The 17,599-nt window shown below is 36.9% G+C and overlaps 1 protein-coding gene across 1 annotated transcript in view; it reads left to right on the forward strand.

Annotated features, from left to right (window-relative positions):
• Positions 1-444: 444 nt before the first annotated feature.
• Positions 445-17,599, forward strand: part of LOC109109868 (katanin-interacting protein-like) — a 22,639-nt gene continuing 5,484 nt past the window's right edge. Inside the window, 18 exon segments of the mRNA XM_042714826.1 lie at positions 445-563; positions 3,414-3,499; positions 4,819-5,003; positions 5,084-5,181; positions 5,323-5,424; positions 6,360-6,461; positions 6,588-6,807; positions 9,110-9,238; positions 9,392-9,543; positions 9,687-9,754; positions 10,384-10,471; positions 10,580-10,789; positions 10,876-11,013; positions 14,030-14,840; positions 15,891-16,051; positions 16,053-16,094; positions 16,096-16,609; positions 17,345-17,550. Coding sequence (XP_042570760.1) covers positions 552-563; positions 3,414-3,499; positions 4,819-5,003; positions 5,084-5,181; positions 5,323-5,424; positions 6,360-6,461; positions 6,588-6,807; positions 9,110-9,238; positions 9,392-9,543; positions 9,687-9,754; positions 10,384-10,471; positions 10,580-10,789; positions 10,876-11,013; positions 14,030-14,840; positions 15,891-16,051; positions 16,053-16,094; positions 16,096-16,609; positions 17,345-17,550 — 3,324 coding nt within the window. The 5' untranslated portion in view covers positions 445-551.

Here is a 17,599-nt window from a genome sequence, read left to right on the forward strand (position 1 = left end):
AGCATGATTTATTATTATTATTATTATTATTATTATTATTATTACAGCAGAATTCAATTTGTATTTTATGAGTATAAATACGTATAAACAGACCAAATAATATTACTGGAATGGTAACTAACTACATTAAAAAAAAGTTTCTTATTAGACTTATTAAACATTATTAGTTAAGTAATAAGGTCAGTAGCGCTTAATATATCCAAAGAAAATTGTATCGGGAAAAAAACCACTTTATTTTCAATTGATCGAGTCATTTATCGTAGATGATTGACAGATTTGTGAATGAATTTTGCGTTGTCCTCACCTGTGTGGGCGGGTCTTCTAATGAAAAGGCGTGCTGTGATTGGGCAGCGTGTCTGCGCTCTGCCGCTGTGTGGGCGGGCCTGTTTTTTCGGATTGGTCTATTTCTCGTTGTGACAGTTGTATGGGCGGGGGAATGTGTTTGGAGGACGCGCTGTGATTGGTCAGCGTCTCTCCTGGTTACCAGCCCTCCCTAAACGCAACAACAACACAGACGCTCCAGCAAACAGAAGGACGATTTCAGCTGAGAAATGTCATGGACAGTAAGTTGACAGCTTTATTATCAGACACGTTTATTTCAGAGTGTGTAGAAATGAATACTAGAGTGAATTTGATGATTTAAATCGTAGAGCTTAATGGCGGAGATGGTTTGCGTGTTGTTAGCAGAGAGGCTAATTTTCAGCATGTGAACATCTGTATAACATCTGTATAACATCTGTCCGGGTTCAGTATAAGCTTTGGAACCTGGTACAAACAAAAGCTTTACATTAACAAAGCATTGTGTTAAACATTATAGATGTGCATGTATACGTACACCATCAAAAAAGGTGTTTAATTAAAAGGTGAACTGTGATTAGATGTGTCATGTGCACCTGACAGAAAATTTAAATAATAATTCTCAATCAAGAGCAAATCTCCTTTCTTTGTCAGCTATAAACTGCACTCACACTTCGTTTTCTTCTTTCTCCTGTCTGTTTTCCCTCTTCTCTTCTGATTCATGCTCCTCTAGTGTCCAGATGCTGTGATTGAAAAACAGTGCAGATTCTGTAAGAGTCATCCTGTCTCTCACGTCTGTCTCTCTTCTTCCACGTCTGTCTCTCACGTCTGTCTCTCTTCTTCCACGTCTGTCTCTCACGTCTGTCTCTCTTCTTCCACGTCTGTCTCTCACGTCTGTCTCTCTTCTTCCATGTCTGTCTCTCTTCTTTCATGTCTGTCTCTCACGTCCGTCTCTCTTCTTCCATGTCTGTCTCTCTTCTTTCATGTCTGTCTCTCTTCTTTCATGTCTGTCTCTCACGTCTGTCTCTCTTCTTCCATGTCTGTCTCTCTTCTTTCATGTCTGTCTCTCACGTCCGTCTCTCTTCTTCCATGTCTGTCTCTTACGTCTGTCTCTCTTCTTCCATGTCTGTCTCTCACGTCTGTCTCTCTTCTTCCATGTCTGTCTCTCACGTCTGTCTCTCTTCTTCCATGTCTGTCTCTCTTCTTCCACGTCTGTCTCTCACGTCCGTCTCTCTTCTTCCATGTCTGTCTCTCTTCTTCCATGTCTGTCTCTCTTCTTTCATGTCTGTCTCTCTTCTTTCATGTCTGTCTCTCACGTCTGTCTCTCTTCTTCCATGTCTGTCTCTCTTCTTTCATGTCTGTCTCTCACGTCCGTCTCTCTTCTTCCATGTCTGTCTCTTACGTCTGTCTCTCTTCTTCCATGTCTGTCTCTCACGTCTGTCTCTCTTCTTTCATGTCTGTCTCTCACGTCTGTCTCTCTTCTTCCATGTCTGTCTCTCTTCTTCCACGTCTGTCTCTCACGTCTGTCTCTCTTCTTCCACGTCTGTCTCTCACGTCTGTCTCTCTTCTTCCATGTCTGTCTCTCTTCTTTCATGTCTGTCTCTCACGTCCGTCTCTCTTCTTCCATGTCTGTCTCTCTTCTTTCATGTCTGTCTCTCTTCTTTCATGTCTGTCTCTCACGTCTGTCTCTCTTCTTCCATGTCTGTCTCTCTTCTTTCATGTCTGTCTCTCACGTCCGTCTCTCTTCTTCCATGTCTGTCTCTTACGTCTGTCTCTCTTCTTTCATGTCTGTCTCTCACGTCTGTCTCTCTTCTTCCATGTCTGTCTCTCTTCTTTCATGTCTGTCTCTCACGTCTGTCTCTCTTCTTCCATGTCTGTCTCTCTTCTTTCATGTCTGTCTCTCACGTCCGTCTCTCTTCTTCCATGTCTGTCTCTTACGTCTGTCTCTCTTCTTCCATGTCTGTCTCTCACGTCTGTCTCTCTTCTTCCATGTCTGTCTCTCACGTCTGTCTCTCTTCTTTCATGTCTGTCTCTCACGTCTGTCTCTCTTCTTTCACGTCTGTCTCTCACGTCTGTCTCTCTTCTTTCACGTCTGTCTCTCACGTCTGTCTCTCTTCTTTCATGTCTGTCTCTCACGTCTGTCTCTCTTCTTCCATGTCTGTCTCTCATGTCTGTCTCACGTCTTTCTGTTGTGACATACTTGTATGTTGCATGCAACAACAAGCAGATAATCCAAATGACTCTCATTCTCAGATCTAATTCTTTTCAATGAGTTGTTCTTAAAGACTCACAAATCAGTCTCAGACTCAAGAGATATTGGTTCAAAAATTAAAATATGCTGAAAATGCTCACTCTCAGGCCATCCGAGATTAGGATGAGTTTGTTTCTTCATCAGATTTGGAGAAATTAAGCATTGCATCAGTGTCTCAGCAATGGATGCTCTGCAGTGAATGGGTGCCGTCAGTCCAAACAGCTGATAAAAACATCACAATAATAATCAACACCACTCCAGTCCATCAGTTAACATCTGGAGAAGACAAAAGCTGCGTGTTTATGAGACACAAATCCCTCATTAAGGCATTTTTAACTTTAAACCGTCGCTTCTGGACAAAATATGAGATATAATATCCACTGCTTTCTCCAGTGAAAAAGAAAGAGAGAAGAAATATGCACAGATCAAGCAGAAATCTGCACAGTTTACAGTCCAAAACTAGTATGTAGGTGTATTTTGATGTGAGAGACAACAACGGATGGGATTTTTCACTGGAGGAAGCGTTATTATGGATTATGGACTTTTGTGGGTGAATGATTACTTTAAAGTTTTTTTTTTTTCTATGTTATAATACTTGCTTCTGTCACAGGTTAATATGCAGAGTCAACTGTTTGTCCAACTAATGACAAACAGACAAACTATCATTATTTTTGCATGTCTTGCGTATATTTTTGTTTCCTTAAAAATTGCTAAAAGAATCGTTCAGGAACCCTAATTGTCAAATGACTGGGAAATTCGTTGAGATTCCCAGCCTGTCACACCGGTCTCTCTGTGTCTGTGCAGCTTTATGTATCATCTGGTGTCTCATATTGTTCAGATTGACTGAGAGTTGTGTTGTCTGCAGGAGCTCAGGAGGAGCAGGGGAGGGAAACACTCCTCTGCCGAGGAGAAGCTGGATGAATATTTAATCAACCTGCAGCATAAAAACAGGTTTGATGACACACCCGGACACAAACGTACAAACACAGGTCAGATAACGCAAAAATAGGTTAACTGTGTGAGCTCGGGTTGGATGATAGCTACTATTACAAGCACAGCAGGAATCACATGCAAACGCTGCTCGTCCACGTGACGTTCTACAAGAGTGGACCCGCTAATGAGCTGCTCTGATTGGCTGAAAACCATCTAGGGTGAAATTCTAACAGGCCGTGGAAATTTGTAGAGTTAAGTCTTTGAACTCAGCTGCTTGTAAATAAGCAGCTGCGATTGAAACAAAATCTTGTCTTTCTCCAGAACGCACACAATGATTCAGAAAGCGATCTCATTCAGATCTCATCTTGTCTTATTGGAGATATTCTAAAATAGTCAAATTGAAATCTAATATGATGAGGTTTGTTACTAGCCTTATACATTTAAATTTGACATTTAAAAGTATTGCTTTGCATTTATCATTGAATATATATTTTTGAATGATTTAATTATTATTATACTAAAGTATAATTTGTGACATTTGTGTCACAAGACATTTGTGATGTTACACAAGATTTCTATTTCTATTTCTGTTTAACTTTCTATTCATCAAAGAATCCCCAATTCTGAAAAAAAAAACTTTATCATGGTTTCCACACAATTATAGAGCAGCACAACAGTTTTCAACAATAATAATAATCAGAAATGTTTCTTGAGCAGCAAATTCAGCATATTATTATGATTTCTGAAGATCATGTGACACTGAAGACTGGAGTAAAATTCAGCTGCGCATCACAGAAAATAAATTACATTTTAAAATATATTCACAAAGAAAACAGCTATATTAAATTGTAATAATATTTAACAATTTTACTGTTAATTTTACTGTGTTTTTGAGCAAATAAATGCACCCTTGGTGAGCAGAAGAGGCTTCTTTTACAAACCCACACTTTTAAACAGTATTGTCGTTGACAATTTAAAAACTTGACTTGCAGAATTTACAACCAACTGTCACAGAAAACCAAATGTTTAAGTTTGCAAGACATTAAACTGCATGCATATGATCAAAAATGTGAGATATATTGCTGGGAAAGTGATCTATGCATAGGGTTAAATGTAGTGTGAAATGCCTGAATAATGAAATTAATAAACTTTTATCGTCATTGAACACAGGTTGACAAGTTAATTTATCATTTATACCCTGACCATTTAGCAACGATGTCTAGGGCGCTGAAGCACATCCGTTGTTTAAGTGCCATTATTTCCTCCTGATTACTCGCATGTTTCTCTCACTCAGTAAATGTGAGACGATCCGATGCGTGTTTTATGTGCTCTCTCAGGGCGCTGAGAAGACTGCAGAGGAAGGACCCTCGACAGGCCGAGTTGGAGCTTTTAGAGCAAGGCTTCAATCTGTACATCAACGGCGCTCATGTCAGCACAGCTAATGCGGCTCAGAACAGCAGGAAAAGCATCCAGCCTTCAGTAGCGGCCCATCCGCCAACACGGAGAAACACTCACACTGCAGGTGAACACTCACCTCACGCTCATGTGCGAAAGCATCTTCCTGTGACCGTCTGAATGACACAAAGCGGCCTGTTCACATAGATTCCTCCAGAGAGAGTGGAGAGAGGTGTGCGATAGCTCAGCAGAAACAGAGGAGCCACACAGCGCCTGAGAAAACACAGAGACGACGATGGGTGCAGGTACACACACGCCCTGTTACTGCTAATGGCCTGATAAGTCACTGTTGCTGTCGCTCGCGTCCCGCATTCTATATCAAGTTATTTTTCCTTCCTGTTTCTGTAATAACGCACTGTATTTTAACGATATGCACATTACCATAGGAATCTGTGTACATCTGCACTGAGAAAGGAAGTAAAGTGAAGATTTCACCAGAGCACAGATACTCCGATGACTTTGAGCCGTGCGAGAGTGCGGATATGGAGGTGAGAATACATATATGTGTGTGTCCGTAATTGTGCAGTTATCATCTCAGAAAATGTTCTGGCCAGTCTAGAGCATAATTACAGTTCATAAGCTCCACCTGACAACTGTGATTCTTAAACTAAATGGGATATTTTTTTTAATATTTTAAGGTAAGTTAATGTAGTTAGGTATTATTGTTGCCGTAAAACATATTATTTCCGAATTCTAAAAGACATCAACCTATATATTTAAATATATAAGGGCTAAACGGTATATTTTGTAGTTATGTTACACTACAGGGATTTTTCTTTCTTTTTTTTTTTTTTGTTGTGTTTTTTCATAATTCATATTTTGATTTAACCTGTCAACATTTTCACTGGCCAGAAAATATGATTTTATTAATTTTTTTTTAATTTTCTAATTTTAAATATATAGTTTTATCTATATTTTTTCATGTTTATTTTTAAATTATTTAAAAATAATTTATTATAATTTTTTCACACATAATATTTTCTCAGATTTGAAGAATTCTTTACCAAAAAAAAAAAATAATAATAAAAAATTGGGTTAATAGCTTTATTTATAGAACAACACAGGAAACTCCAAATTCCAAAACATCAATTTCTGTGTAATTAATGTTGCAATAAAAAATGATTTCTAAATATGCAGTATTTCATAATTATGCTAATTCCATCATGACATGAACACAGCACAACAATCGAGTTTTGACAGTCTTTTTGAACAAATTATGACTCATTATGATACCGTGATGTAATGATACAGTATTCCACACAATGTACTCATTTAGGTAAATGTAGTTTGTCATCCATGCATACAGAAAATTGTGTACGTTGCACATGCTGCATACTACTTTCTTTGAGAAATAGTACTTAGTATGCCATTCTGATGTCCAGATCAATTATAACGACTGTAAAACCTTGTGTTTGTCTCTCAGTGTGCTCGCGACGGCAGTAAAGCGTCACATTCTGTGGGTCTGAGGTCATGCAGCGAGCCGGAGCCTGTCGACAGGGTTCTTCTGAATGCTGACCAGGTCAAGGTGAGGAGGAAGTGTCACCCATACAAGCACACTTGAAAGGATAGTTCACCCAAAAATCAACATTTAAAGTGTTGACTTGTGCTTCGTCTGCCTGCTCAGTGCTTGACCAGGGTTTGTGTGTTTAAGGCGCTGCGACGCAGCCTGGAGGTGAGCGTCAGACGCTGCAGTCCAGACTCAGCCGGAGAGGAGTCGGAGGAGGAATGGATCGAGGAGCAGATCGAGAGAGAGGAGAGCAGCGACAGCCTCCCTGACCTCACACTTCCTGCCCAACCTACAAGCCAGCCAATCAGCAAGCAGCTCAGCCATGGTGACCTCATCATGCTGGAATTCAGCCCTTCCTCACAAGGTAATGATTTCTGGCAGCAGTCTCAACGTATGCTGTTTTTCACAAATACATTATCATTACAATAGTAATATTTCTTGTTTTGTTTAATAATAATAATAATATTCATTATTTATATATATAAGTATATAGATATATATATATATATATATATATATATATATATATATATATATATATATATTACTTTTATTTTACAATTTTACAATTATATAAATATTAATATTATATTTATATTTAGTCATTTAGCATTTTATCCAAAGTCACTTAAAAATGAGGACAATACAAGCAATCAAAACTAACAAAAGCAATAAGATGTAAGGGCTGTGAAAAATCTTGGTTAGTCTAACGCAGCACACGTACCAAATTTTTTTTTTAAGAACAAGTAGATAGAATAGAATTAGAATAGAGAGTTCTAGATTTAGAGGGTAAAGGTTTTTTTAATAAATAAAAAGAAAACAAGTAGATAGAATAGAAATAGAATAGAGAGTTCTAGTGTTAGAGGGTAAAGGTTTTTTTAATAAGTAATAAGAAAACAAGTAGATAGAATAGAATTGAATAAAGAGTGCTAGAGTTAAAGGGTAAAGGTTTTTTAAATAAATAAAAAGAAAACAAGTAGATAGAATAGAAATAGAATAGAGAGTGCTAGAGTTAGAGGGCAAAGGTTTTTTTAATAAATAAAAAGAAAACAAGTAATTAAAATAGAAATAGAATAAAGAGTGCTAGAGTTAGAGGGTAACAGTTTTTTAATAAATAAAAAGAAAACAAGTAATTAAAATAGAAATAGAATAAAGAGTGCTAGAGTTAGAGGGTAACAGTTTTTTAATAAATAAAAAGAAAACAAGTAATTAAAATAGAAATAGAATAAAGAGTGCTAGAGTTAGAGGGTAACGTTTTTTTAATAAATAAAAAGAAAACAAGTAGATAGAATAGAAATAGAATAAAGAGTGCTAGAGTTAAAGGGTAAAGGTTTTTTAAATAAATAAAAAGAAAACAAGTAGATAGAATAGAAATAGAATAGAGAGTGCTAGAGTTAGAGGGTAAAGGTTTTTTTAATAAATAAAAAGAAAACAAGTAGATAGAATAGAAATAGAATAGAGAGTTCTAGTGTTAGAGGGTAAAGGTTTTTTTAATAAGTAATAAGAAAAAAGTAGATAGAATAGAATTGAATAAAGAGTGCTAGAGTTAAAGGGTAAAGTTTTTTTTAAATTAATAAAAAGAAAACAAGTAGATAGAATAGAAATAGAATAGAGAGTGCTAGAGTTAGAGGGCAAAGGTTTTTTTAATAAATAAAAAGAAAACAAGTAATTAAAATAGAAATAGAATAAAGAGTGCTAGAGTTAGAGGGTAACAGTTTTTTAATAAATAAAAAGAAAACAAGTAATTAAAATAGAAATAGAATAAAGAGTGCTAGAGTTAGAGGGTAACAGTTTTTTTAATAAATAAAAAAGAAAACAAGTAATTAAAATAGAAATAGAATAAAGAGTGCTAGAGTTAGAGGGTACGTTTTTTTTAATAAATAAAAAGAAAAAACAAGTAGATAGAATAGAAATAGAATAAAGAGTGCTAGAGTTAAAGGGTAAAGGTTTTTTTAAATAAATAAAAAGGAAAACAAGTAGATAGAATAGAAATAGAATAGAGAGTGCTAGAGTTAGAGGGCAAAGGTTTTTTTAATAAATAAAAAGAAAACAAGTAGATAGAATAGAAATAGAATAAAGAGTGCTAGAGTTAGAGGGTAACGGTTGTTTAATAAATAAAAAGAAATCAAGTAATTAAAATAGAAATAGAATAAAGAGTGCTAGTGTTAGAGGTTAATGGTTTTTTTATTAAATAAAAAGAAAGCAAGTAGATAGAATAGAAATAAAGTGTGCTAGTGATAGAGGGTAAAGTTTTTTTCTTTAATAAAAAAAAGAAAACAAGTAGATAAAATAGACAGAATAGAGAGTGCTAGAGTTAGCGGGACAAGTTTTTTTTTCTTTAATAAATAAAAAGAAAGCAAGTATATAGAATAGAAATAAAGAGTGCTAGTGATAGAGGGTCTAGTTTTTTTTAATAATAATAGGTAGTTATGTAAAAATAGAAATAGAATAGAGAGTGCTAGTGATAGAGGCTCTAGTGTGGATGGCTAAGGACTCAGCTGTACGGATCGAGTTATAATGATAATATATTATTAATATTAAATATTATAATAATTAACTCCCCCCCCACCTAAATCGTGTGGCACTAGTTATGTTCTTGATTCCTCAGCATGATGTTGTCAGCTCAGTGAAAATGCTCCATGCTTTCAGTGAGTTTTTGTGTGCAGGTGGGCGAAAGATCAAACACGCTCTCTCAGCTAAAAGAAAGGACAGCGTGGAGTCGTACATCCCCAGCAAACCAGTGACCGTCAGGAGACCGACAGAGAGAACGCCTGGAAGCAGACAGGACACGTCACGTGGGTGCTGCTCACACTTACTCATCCATATATGCTTGCAAACATGAACAGTTTAATGAGATTGCAGACGAAGTGAGAGAAATAGTTGCTGCTCATGTAGTGTGTTACAGCACCAGTCCTGCAGGCACAAACATACGATTTGTTTTCTTGTAGGGCCATGCAGTTGTATAGAGCGCCCCCTGTCTGCGACTCGTAAGGTGCAGGAGGAGCGAGATTCAGAGGAAACGGCTGCCGGTGTGTTTCAGGCCCTGCAGAGAGAGAACTCACCGCTGCAAACACCGAGGACCACGACCCGACACGCGCCGGTAGAGCTTCATTTACACCAGCATATCAGTTACAGCACATGTCTGTAAAATGCTTTGTCATACTCATACATAAATGATAGATAACGTAGCCTAATTAAGATGACAAGACGCTGTGAAATGTCTGTCTGCATGTTTTTAAAAAGGAGGAGGAGGAGGAGGATCAGTATCGGGTTAACAGAGCTATGCGGAGAATAGCTCTCATGGAACGCAGGTATACAGTCCTCAAGCTTAAATATATCGAGTTGTGGAAGCTACTTTTAAAGTAGTCAGGATCTAAGTTAAATAAAAGCTTGGGTCGGTATGATTTTTAAAAATGTTTCTGTCTCTTCTGCTCACCAAGGCTGCATTCATTTGATCAAAATAATATTATTACAATTTAAAATAACTTTTCTATTTGAATCTAATTTATTTCTGTGATGTGCAGCTGTATTTTCAGCATCATGACTCCAGTCTTCAGTGTCACATGATCTTCAGAAATCATAATAATATGCTGATTTGCTGCTCAAGAAACATTTCTGACTATCATCAATGTTGAAAACAGTTTCATATCTTTGTGGAAACCGTGATATATTTAATTTTTCAGGATTCTTTAATGAATGTAAAGTTCAAAAGAACAGCATTTATTTGACATAGAAATCCTTGGTAACATTATAAATGCCTTTGCTGTCACTTTTGATCAATTTAATGCATCCTCGCTAAATAAAAATGTTAATTTCTTAAACATACTGACCCTAAATTTTTTTATTTATTTAATTTTTTTTACAATAAATAAAGCAGCAGCTTGCAACAACATGGCTCTTTATTTAAGGCTGTTTAACACTTTAACACTCTCTCTCTCAGGCAGCAGAAGTGTTTGTTAAAGGCGTTAGAGAGGATTGACGCTGAAGATCAGTCTGATCTCACTGACAGCAGCAGCTTCTCTCTGACTGTGAGTATATCTGATTTAACACACACTGAACCGTAAACAGTTAACCAGCTCTAACCAGCTTAACCAAGTTGGCTTGTCTAGTTTAGTTAGTCTTTGTTTAATACACAGCAGACGGAAGCATCTCCGCAGGTGACGCCCACTCTTTACGTTACCATGGAGATCCTGTCAAACTGGGGTCACCCGGGTCAGGTGGGGCTCACAGAAGTTCAGTTCTTCTGTCCACAAAATAGCAAACTCTACGTGTCTCCACATGACCTGGACATACGCAACACGGACCAGCCCGGGAATCTGGCTGCCCTCGTCAACGGAAAAACTAAAGTACGTGTGGAAACCGCACTACTGTAGAACAGAGATGATAATTAATGCACATAATTACCATGTGTTCCATATCTGTGTGCTTTTAGACCACAAAAGAGCGTCATATGTGGGCTTGTCCGTTCCACCCCCCCGTCCAGCTGTATTTTATCATCAGGAATGTGGAACGATCTCCGAACTTCAGCATCTCTCGGATCAGAATTTGGAATTATAACCGCAGCCTTAATGTAAGTACAGCGGAAAGAGTACAAGCTGGACGATAAAAGTGTTTACTGAAAGCAAGAGCAGCACATCCATCGATCCAAATGATCAATTCAGTGTTGATCAGCAAGACATACTGCAGATTAAACACATCAGTGAAGCAGCAAATCTGCTCGATGTTTAAAACATGTTGGATTTTTCCGACCTGACTCTAGTGAGGCAGCTTATGATCCAGTGTCTCTTAACCATCTTCCCAATCAATGCAACACAACCAACTTCCCAAATTTGTGATGTGAGTCATTAATAAACCTCCTGTCCACAAAAGAGAGGCTTTAATGTCTCCCTGCGATTTTCCACCAAAATAAAAGCTTGTTTAGTGTTTGAAACAAGAAAATTAAGTAGGCCATAAATTGTAAAATAGTACTGCTCTTCTAAAAAAAATAAATTACTACTATTAGTAGTGCATTTTTGTTATTTTACAGTACAGTAGTATTATTTTAATAGTAATCAGTTTCTTTGTTGATTTATTGAATTTTAAAAATGTAAAAGGTAATAAAATAATATTTTTAATAATATTGGTATTGTTGTTATTGTTTATTATTATTATTATTATTATTATTATTATTAAGAACCCATTTGTTATTTTACAGTGCAGTATTATTATTTTAATAGTAATCAATTTCTTAATTGATTTATTGAATTTTAAAAATTTAAAAAGTAATAAAATAATATTTTTAATAATACTGGTATTGTTGTTATTGTTTATTATTATTATTATTATTATTAAGAACGCATTTGTTATTTTACAGTGCAGTATTATTATTTCAATAGTAATCAGTTTTTTTTGATTTATTTTTTTTTTTATTTTTTTTATTGTATTGAATAATTATTTTTTTTTTTTTTTATTTTTGTGTTTTTATTGTGTGTGGGGTATATCTGCTTAATAATGAGTAAAGGGAACCATTTCAAATACATTTTTATAGCAGTCTAAAGTGACTCTTACCTGACCGAATGAAGGACTTCAAGAGAGAAACCTTGGGAGGAAACCAGAAGAACTTGCATGCAGTTGCTATGGTGTTGCTAGGTGGTTGCTAGGGTGTTCTGGATGATTGTTTGGTCTGAATCAAGAGTCCTTTAATCATTGTTATCTGTGGGGTGAAGTTGTGCGTCTGAAAACTGTGAGCAAACTCCAATGTAATGAAGAGTTATTGGGCTCTCTTGCACTATTGTAATATAGCAATTCATGCAAAAGCAGGAAAACATGTGTATGTGGAACAGTTGGAGATTAGCTGTAGGGATTAGCTGAGTTTAGCTCCATCAGTCTGATCACTGCACTCGTCTCCGACACAAACATCTCTAAACATGCTAACTGACACACAGATACGGATACAGAGATTCAACGGTAGGATGTGACTCATGCGAGAGAGCACTGTATGGATGTACTTCCTGCTCTACAGTAAGTAGTGTTTGCTAAGTCAAGCCTCACTGTTACTGTGACTTACACTTGGAGTTAGGAGTTGGTTCAGATTCAACTCATTCTGGTGTGCTGTTACTTTTCAGATTTATGACTTGCATACAATAAAATTTTAATTATCCTTATAATCCCTGTTTAACAAATGCTGTACTGATATGTGTATTTACTTGTTTTACACACATAACATTTATTAATTTAGCCGATGCTTTTATCCAAACCAACCTGCAAATGAGGAATACAATAAAGAATACAGAAAGCGACTTAAATTTATAAAACTAGCATTATATATAAAAATTATATTTATAAAAATTTAATAATTTTTAAGTATATAATATATATAAATTCTTATAAATATTATATTTTATTATGTTATATTTTAATAATATTTTTTCCCAAAAGTACTTTTCAGCAATTTTTGTCTTTATTGGATAAAATAGTCTTATTTTTCATAGATAATGAAGTATTATTTATATCAATATATTATATATATATAATATTATACAGTACAGGTCAAAAGTTTGGAAATATTACTATTTTTAATGTTTTTGAAAGAAGTTCTTCTGCTCATCAAGCCTGCATTTATTTGATAAAAAAATACAGAAAAAAATGTAATATCTTTGTGATATATTATTACAATTTAAAATAATTGTTTTTAAATTTATTTATACTTTAAAATTATCATTTATTTCTGTGATGCAAAGCTGAATTTTTAGGATCATTATCACATGATCCTTAGAAATCATTCTAATATGATGATTCATTATCAAAGTTGGAAAAACAGTTCTGCTGCTTAATATTTTTTTCAGAACATGTGATACATTTTTTTAGGATACTTTGATGAATAAAAAGTAAAAAAAAAAAAAAAAAAAAAAAGAAGCTATGTTTTAAAATAGAAATATTTTGTAATAACACTATACAATACTGGTCAGTAATTTGGGGTCAGTAATTTTTTTTTTCTTTCTTTTTTTAAATAAAATCAATACTTTTATTCAGCAAGGATGTGTTAAATGGATAAAAAGTGATAGTAAAGAAAATATATTATTAGAATATATATTATTAGAAATTTTTTTTTAATTTTGAATAAAATGCAGTTCTTTTTAACCTTTTATTCATCAAATATATTAGACAGCAGAACTGTTTCCAACACTCATAATAAATCAGAATATTAGAATGATTTCTAAATGATCATGTGATAGACTGGATGTTACATGTGACACTGAAGGCTGGAGTAATGATGCTGAAAATTCAGCTTTGCATCACAGGAATAAATTATTTTTTTTAAAGTATATTAAAATTGAAAACTGGTATTTTAAATTGTAATAATATTTCACAATACTACTGTTTTTTTCTTTCTTTTTTAATCAAATAAATGCAGCCATGATGTGCAGAAGAAACTTCTTAAAAAATATTAAAAATAGTAATGTTTCCAAATTTTTGACCTGTACTGTATATATATATAATAGCCTTGATGTGTGTGTTTTTTTTTAATGACAATTAATGTAATTTTTGTGTTTGCACATTGGTAACATTTAGTGATCCATTTGAATATGCGTGTGTTTTTCTGACAGGATCTGGACGTCGGTGCGCGACACGTTCGTTTGTATGTGAACAGCACGCTGGTGTTCGAGGGTCAGTTGGAGAAGGGCTGTGGGAACCAGGTCTTTGACTACAGCAGCTCCATTGAGCTCCAGGAACCACATCTCCCAGAGTGCACCTCTCCAAGCCCTGTCTCTTCAGGACACAGTCTGCAAGACCTCAGCTCACATGATCCGGAGCCTCAGGAGGCGAATGCTGGTGTTTCAGTGGTAGAAACAAGCCAGGACAAATCTGGCCTAGTTAACCCTGGCAGATGTGCGGCAGAAATGCAGAGAGACTCTCTAGAAAGAGACGAGTCTTCTCCTCTGGACCTCTCGTTACCCGCCGGCCGGACGGAGACGATGGAGACGGTGACCACGCAGCCGTCCTCCAGTCGGATTCCACATTGGCTCCAGGCGCCGAATCGAACCGAAGCGCCTCGGGAACGAGAGCGTCCTCTGTGGCTCCAGGCACAAAATACAGCCGAATCCAAACACTCCGTGCTGCCTGACATCTCGTGCAACCCTGTAAGTGCCTGCAAACAGGCCTCCAGCCATAAGAGCACGCACAGGACAGTGTCTGGTGGATTCAGTTCTGACTCGTTAGATTCGGGACTGAATTACAGCTTGCGGACAGAACAAGAATCGCATTTAGAGCAGCACTTGAGCGATCGGTTGGACCAGGGTTTGGACCTGTGGGATGAGCAGTTTGAGCGGACCGAGCGGCCCATCAGTGGCAGGAGAGGTTCAGCGCGATCTGTGAGCAAAACACAACCGGACCGCAGCGGCGAGTTCATCACAACAGGTGCATTTCACTAAAGCTGCATCCTAGCCATCTGTAGAGGCATAAGATTATTGTTTATTCATGATTGCTTTTTGGTTATAAAATTGGCACACTATGCAGAAGGTGTTTGTGGCGGGTTGGTTCTAGGATAAACATTTTTGCTTCTACATATATATTGCTAGATAGCTCAGGTGAAGACAATCAGGTGCATGCTGCTAAAAATGGTGCACATGTAAAATTAGGATGTCTCAGGTGAATGCAGTGTGGAATTAGTCTACTCAATTTTTTTACACACTTAAAACTCAATGATTTTGACACAACAGGGGGGGGGGGGACGAGAGAAACTTCTAGTGTATTAAGAAAGAAATAAAGTACTACTGTACTGTACACTTAAAAAGCTTCTCAAAGTGGAATAATAATATCCAACATAGTTATAATAAAATTTAAGGAGTATAAGTGAAAGAAGATATTTTTTCTTCTGTTTTAATGTATACAATATAGCCTGCACCTTATTTGATAAAAAAATTATGTTGAAATGTTCAAAAATTTTGTTGTAAATTAATTGATAATTTCAATTTTTATTAGCAGCACCTTATTGAGGAAAACAGTTAGTAAAAACATTTATTTAATGTTATTTTTTAATTTAATTACATTTTTGATTTTTGTAAGGTTTTAGAAAATCGTTTTATTGCACTTTTTTTATAAAGGATAAAATTGTTTTTTTTTATAAAGGAACTTGGGGGGGGGGACAAAACTGATTATTATTATTATTTTTATTTTATTAATTATTTTTTTTAACAAACTCCACAGAGAAGCTCCTTTTTAGTAACTGCAGTAAAATGGGTTTTCAGCAGTTTCATGTTGAGTTCAGTGTAATAGATTCAAACTCAAATGCATGGGTGTGTGGTTTAGAGAATTGTGATGTTAATGCTCCCTGCATACTTTCCCATCAGCAGTGCATGCTAGAAATATATAAACTGGGATGCAGCCAATCATACTTTCCCATGATTCAATGCACATTTTAGTGCTAATGCATAATACATTTATGACTGCTTATTTTTCATTTATTAGAGGAAAGCAGCCCGGGGTCCGAGCGTAACAGGAGACAGAAACCTCACTGGTGTGAACCGGATGACCCGTTAATGGAATCCTGGGACTCGCTGACGAAGTTTAATCAGTGTCAGCGCGGGCGCATCTCCAACATGGGGCTGGAGGGAGATATTTTCGACGAGGTTTGTTCAGCGCCAGTCCCGTCCGACACCCGTCTCCACCCGACGACCCCTCTGCTCCGGCGCTCCCTGATTCTGACGACCCCGAAGACGACCCTCGCGACGAGGACTTCGAGATCCCGGTTCTCCCGCAGGGTCGCCACCTCGTCATTAACATCCTGTCCACGTGGGGCGACCGTCACTACGTCGGGCTCAACGGCATCGAGATCTTTTCCTCCAGCGGTGAGCCGGTCACACCGGTCCACATCACGGCCGACCCGCCTGACATCAATATCCTGCCGGCCTACGGGAAAGACCCACGCGTCGTTACTAACCTGATAGACGGAGTACACCGGACGCAGGACGACATGCACCTCTGGCTGGCCCCGTTCACACCGGGTCGCAAACACATCATCAGCATGGATCTGGGTGAGAGATGCTGCCTGGCGATGATCCGTGTCTGGAACTACAACAAGTCCAGGATCCACTCGTTCAGAGGAGCGAGAGAAATGGAAATGATCCTCGACGGCCGTTGTGTCTTCCGAGGGGAGATCGCCAAAGCTTCAGGAACGCTCTCAGGAGGTACAGATGGAAATATAACACACATTCGCTGAATGAAATCCACTGCTTGTTTCTACACACACTTGGGATGCTGCTGATTTTAAAAATAGTTACACGAGAACGTCACACTCTCTCACGAAATGTGCTTTTTGTAGCGTTTTGCCGTTTGTACGGTGAGGAAGTCTCTCTCGATCAGGGGAAAATTGCCACAAAGACATGATTCTTGTCTTCCTCTGAGCCAGATTACAACTATTTTTTTTTAAATCTCAGCCCATTTTCACTTGTATGAATGATTCTGAAGACGTTTTACGCCTAATCTAATGCTGACTAATTCTGATTTCAGGATTTTAATTCTAGCCAGTGACAGAAAAAAATGCAAACATGAGCCAGATGTGCAGGGTTTTAATACATCTAAACAGCCACAGAAAATGACAGATTTTGTGAAAAAGCTTATTTATTTCTACATTAAATGGAGTAGGTAAATACATATTCAACACTTTTTCCATTCCCGAAAATTCTCACATTTGACTACTTTTTGTTATTTTGATAAGTGCATCAAAGCTGGTATATATATATATTATGACAAACTGTATGTGATAGTTTTTAGTAATATTTTTAAACTCAACATCATCAAATTAGGTGATATTAGGCTTTTTTTTGTAAATCAGCCGATTTTTTTAGGATGCAAGGCTGTGTACCTGATAATTGAATTCGTTTAATGTTAACATGAACATCATCATGTTGTTGTTTTTTCAGAATTGGATCAGTTCGGCGATACCATCCTGTTCACCACGGATGATGACATCGAGGCCATGGCGCAGTTTGATGACACGTTCAGGGGTGAGATGGAGAAGGGCGGGCCGGGCGAGGAGGAAGAGGAGCTGCAGCGGCCGCGGACGGCTGACGGTGAAGGAGAGGAGAGACCGTTCACACAAGCCGGCTTCAGGAAGGAGGACACGCTGGCTTCAGGAAGGAGGACACGCTCAGTAGAGAGATTTTTGGTTCTACTGT

The sequence above is a fragment of the Cyprinus carpio genome, chromosome A24 (genome assembly GCF_018340385.1).
Source record: "Cyprinus carpio isolate SPL01 chromosome A24, ASM1834038v1, whole genome shotgun sequence".
Classification (NCBI taxonomy): domain Eukaryota; kingdom Metazoa; phylum Chordata; class Actinopteri; order Cypriniformes; family Cyprinidae; genus Cyprinus; species Cyprinus carpio.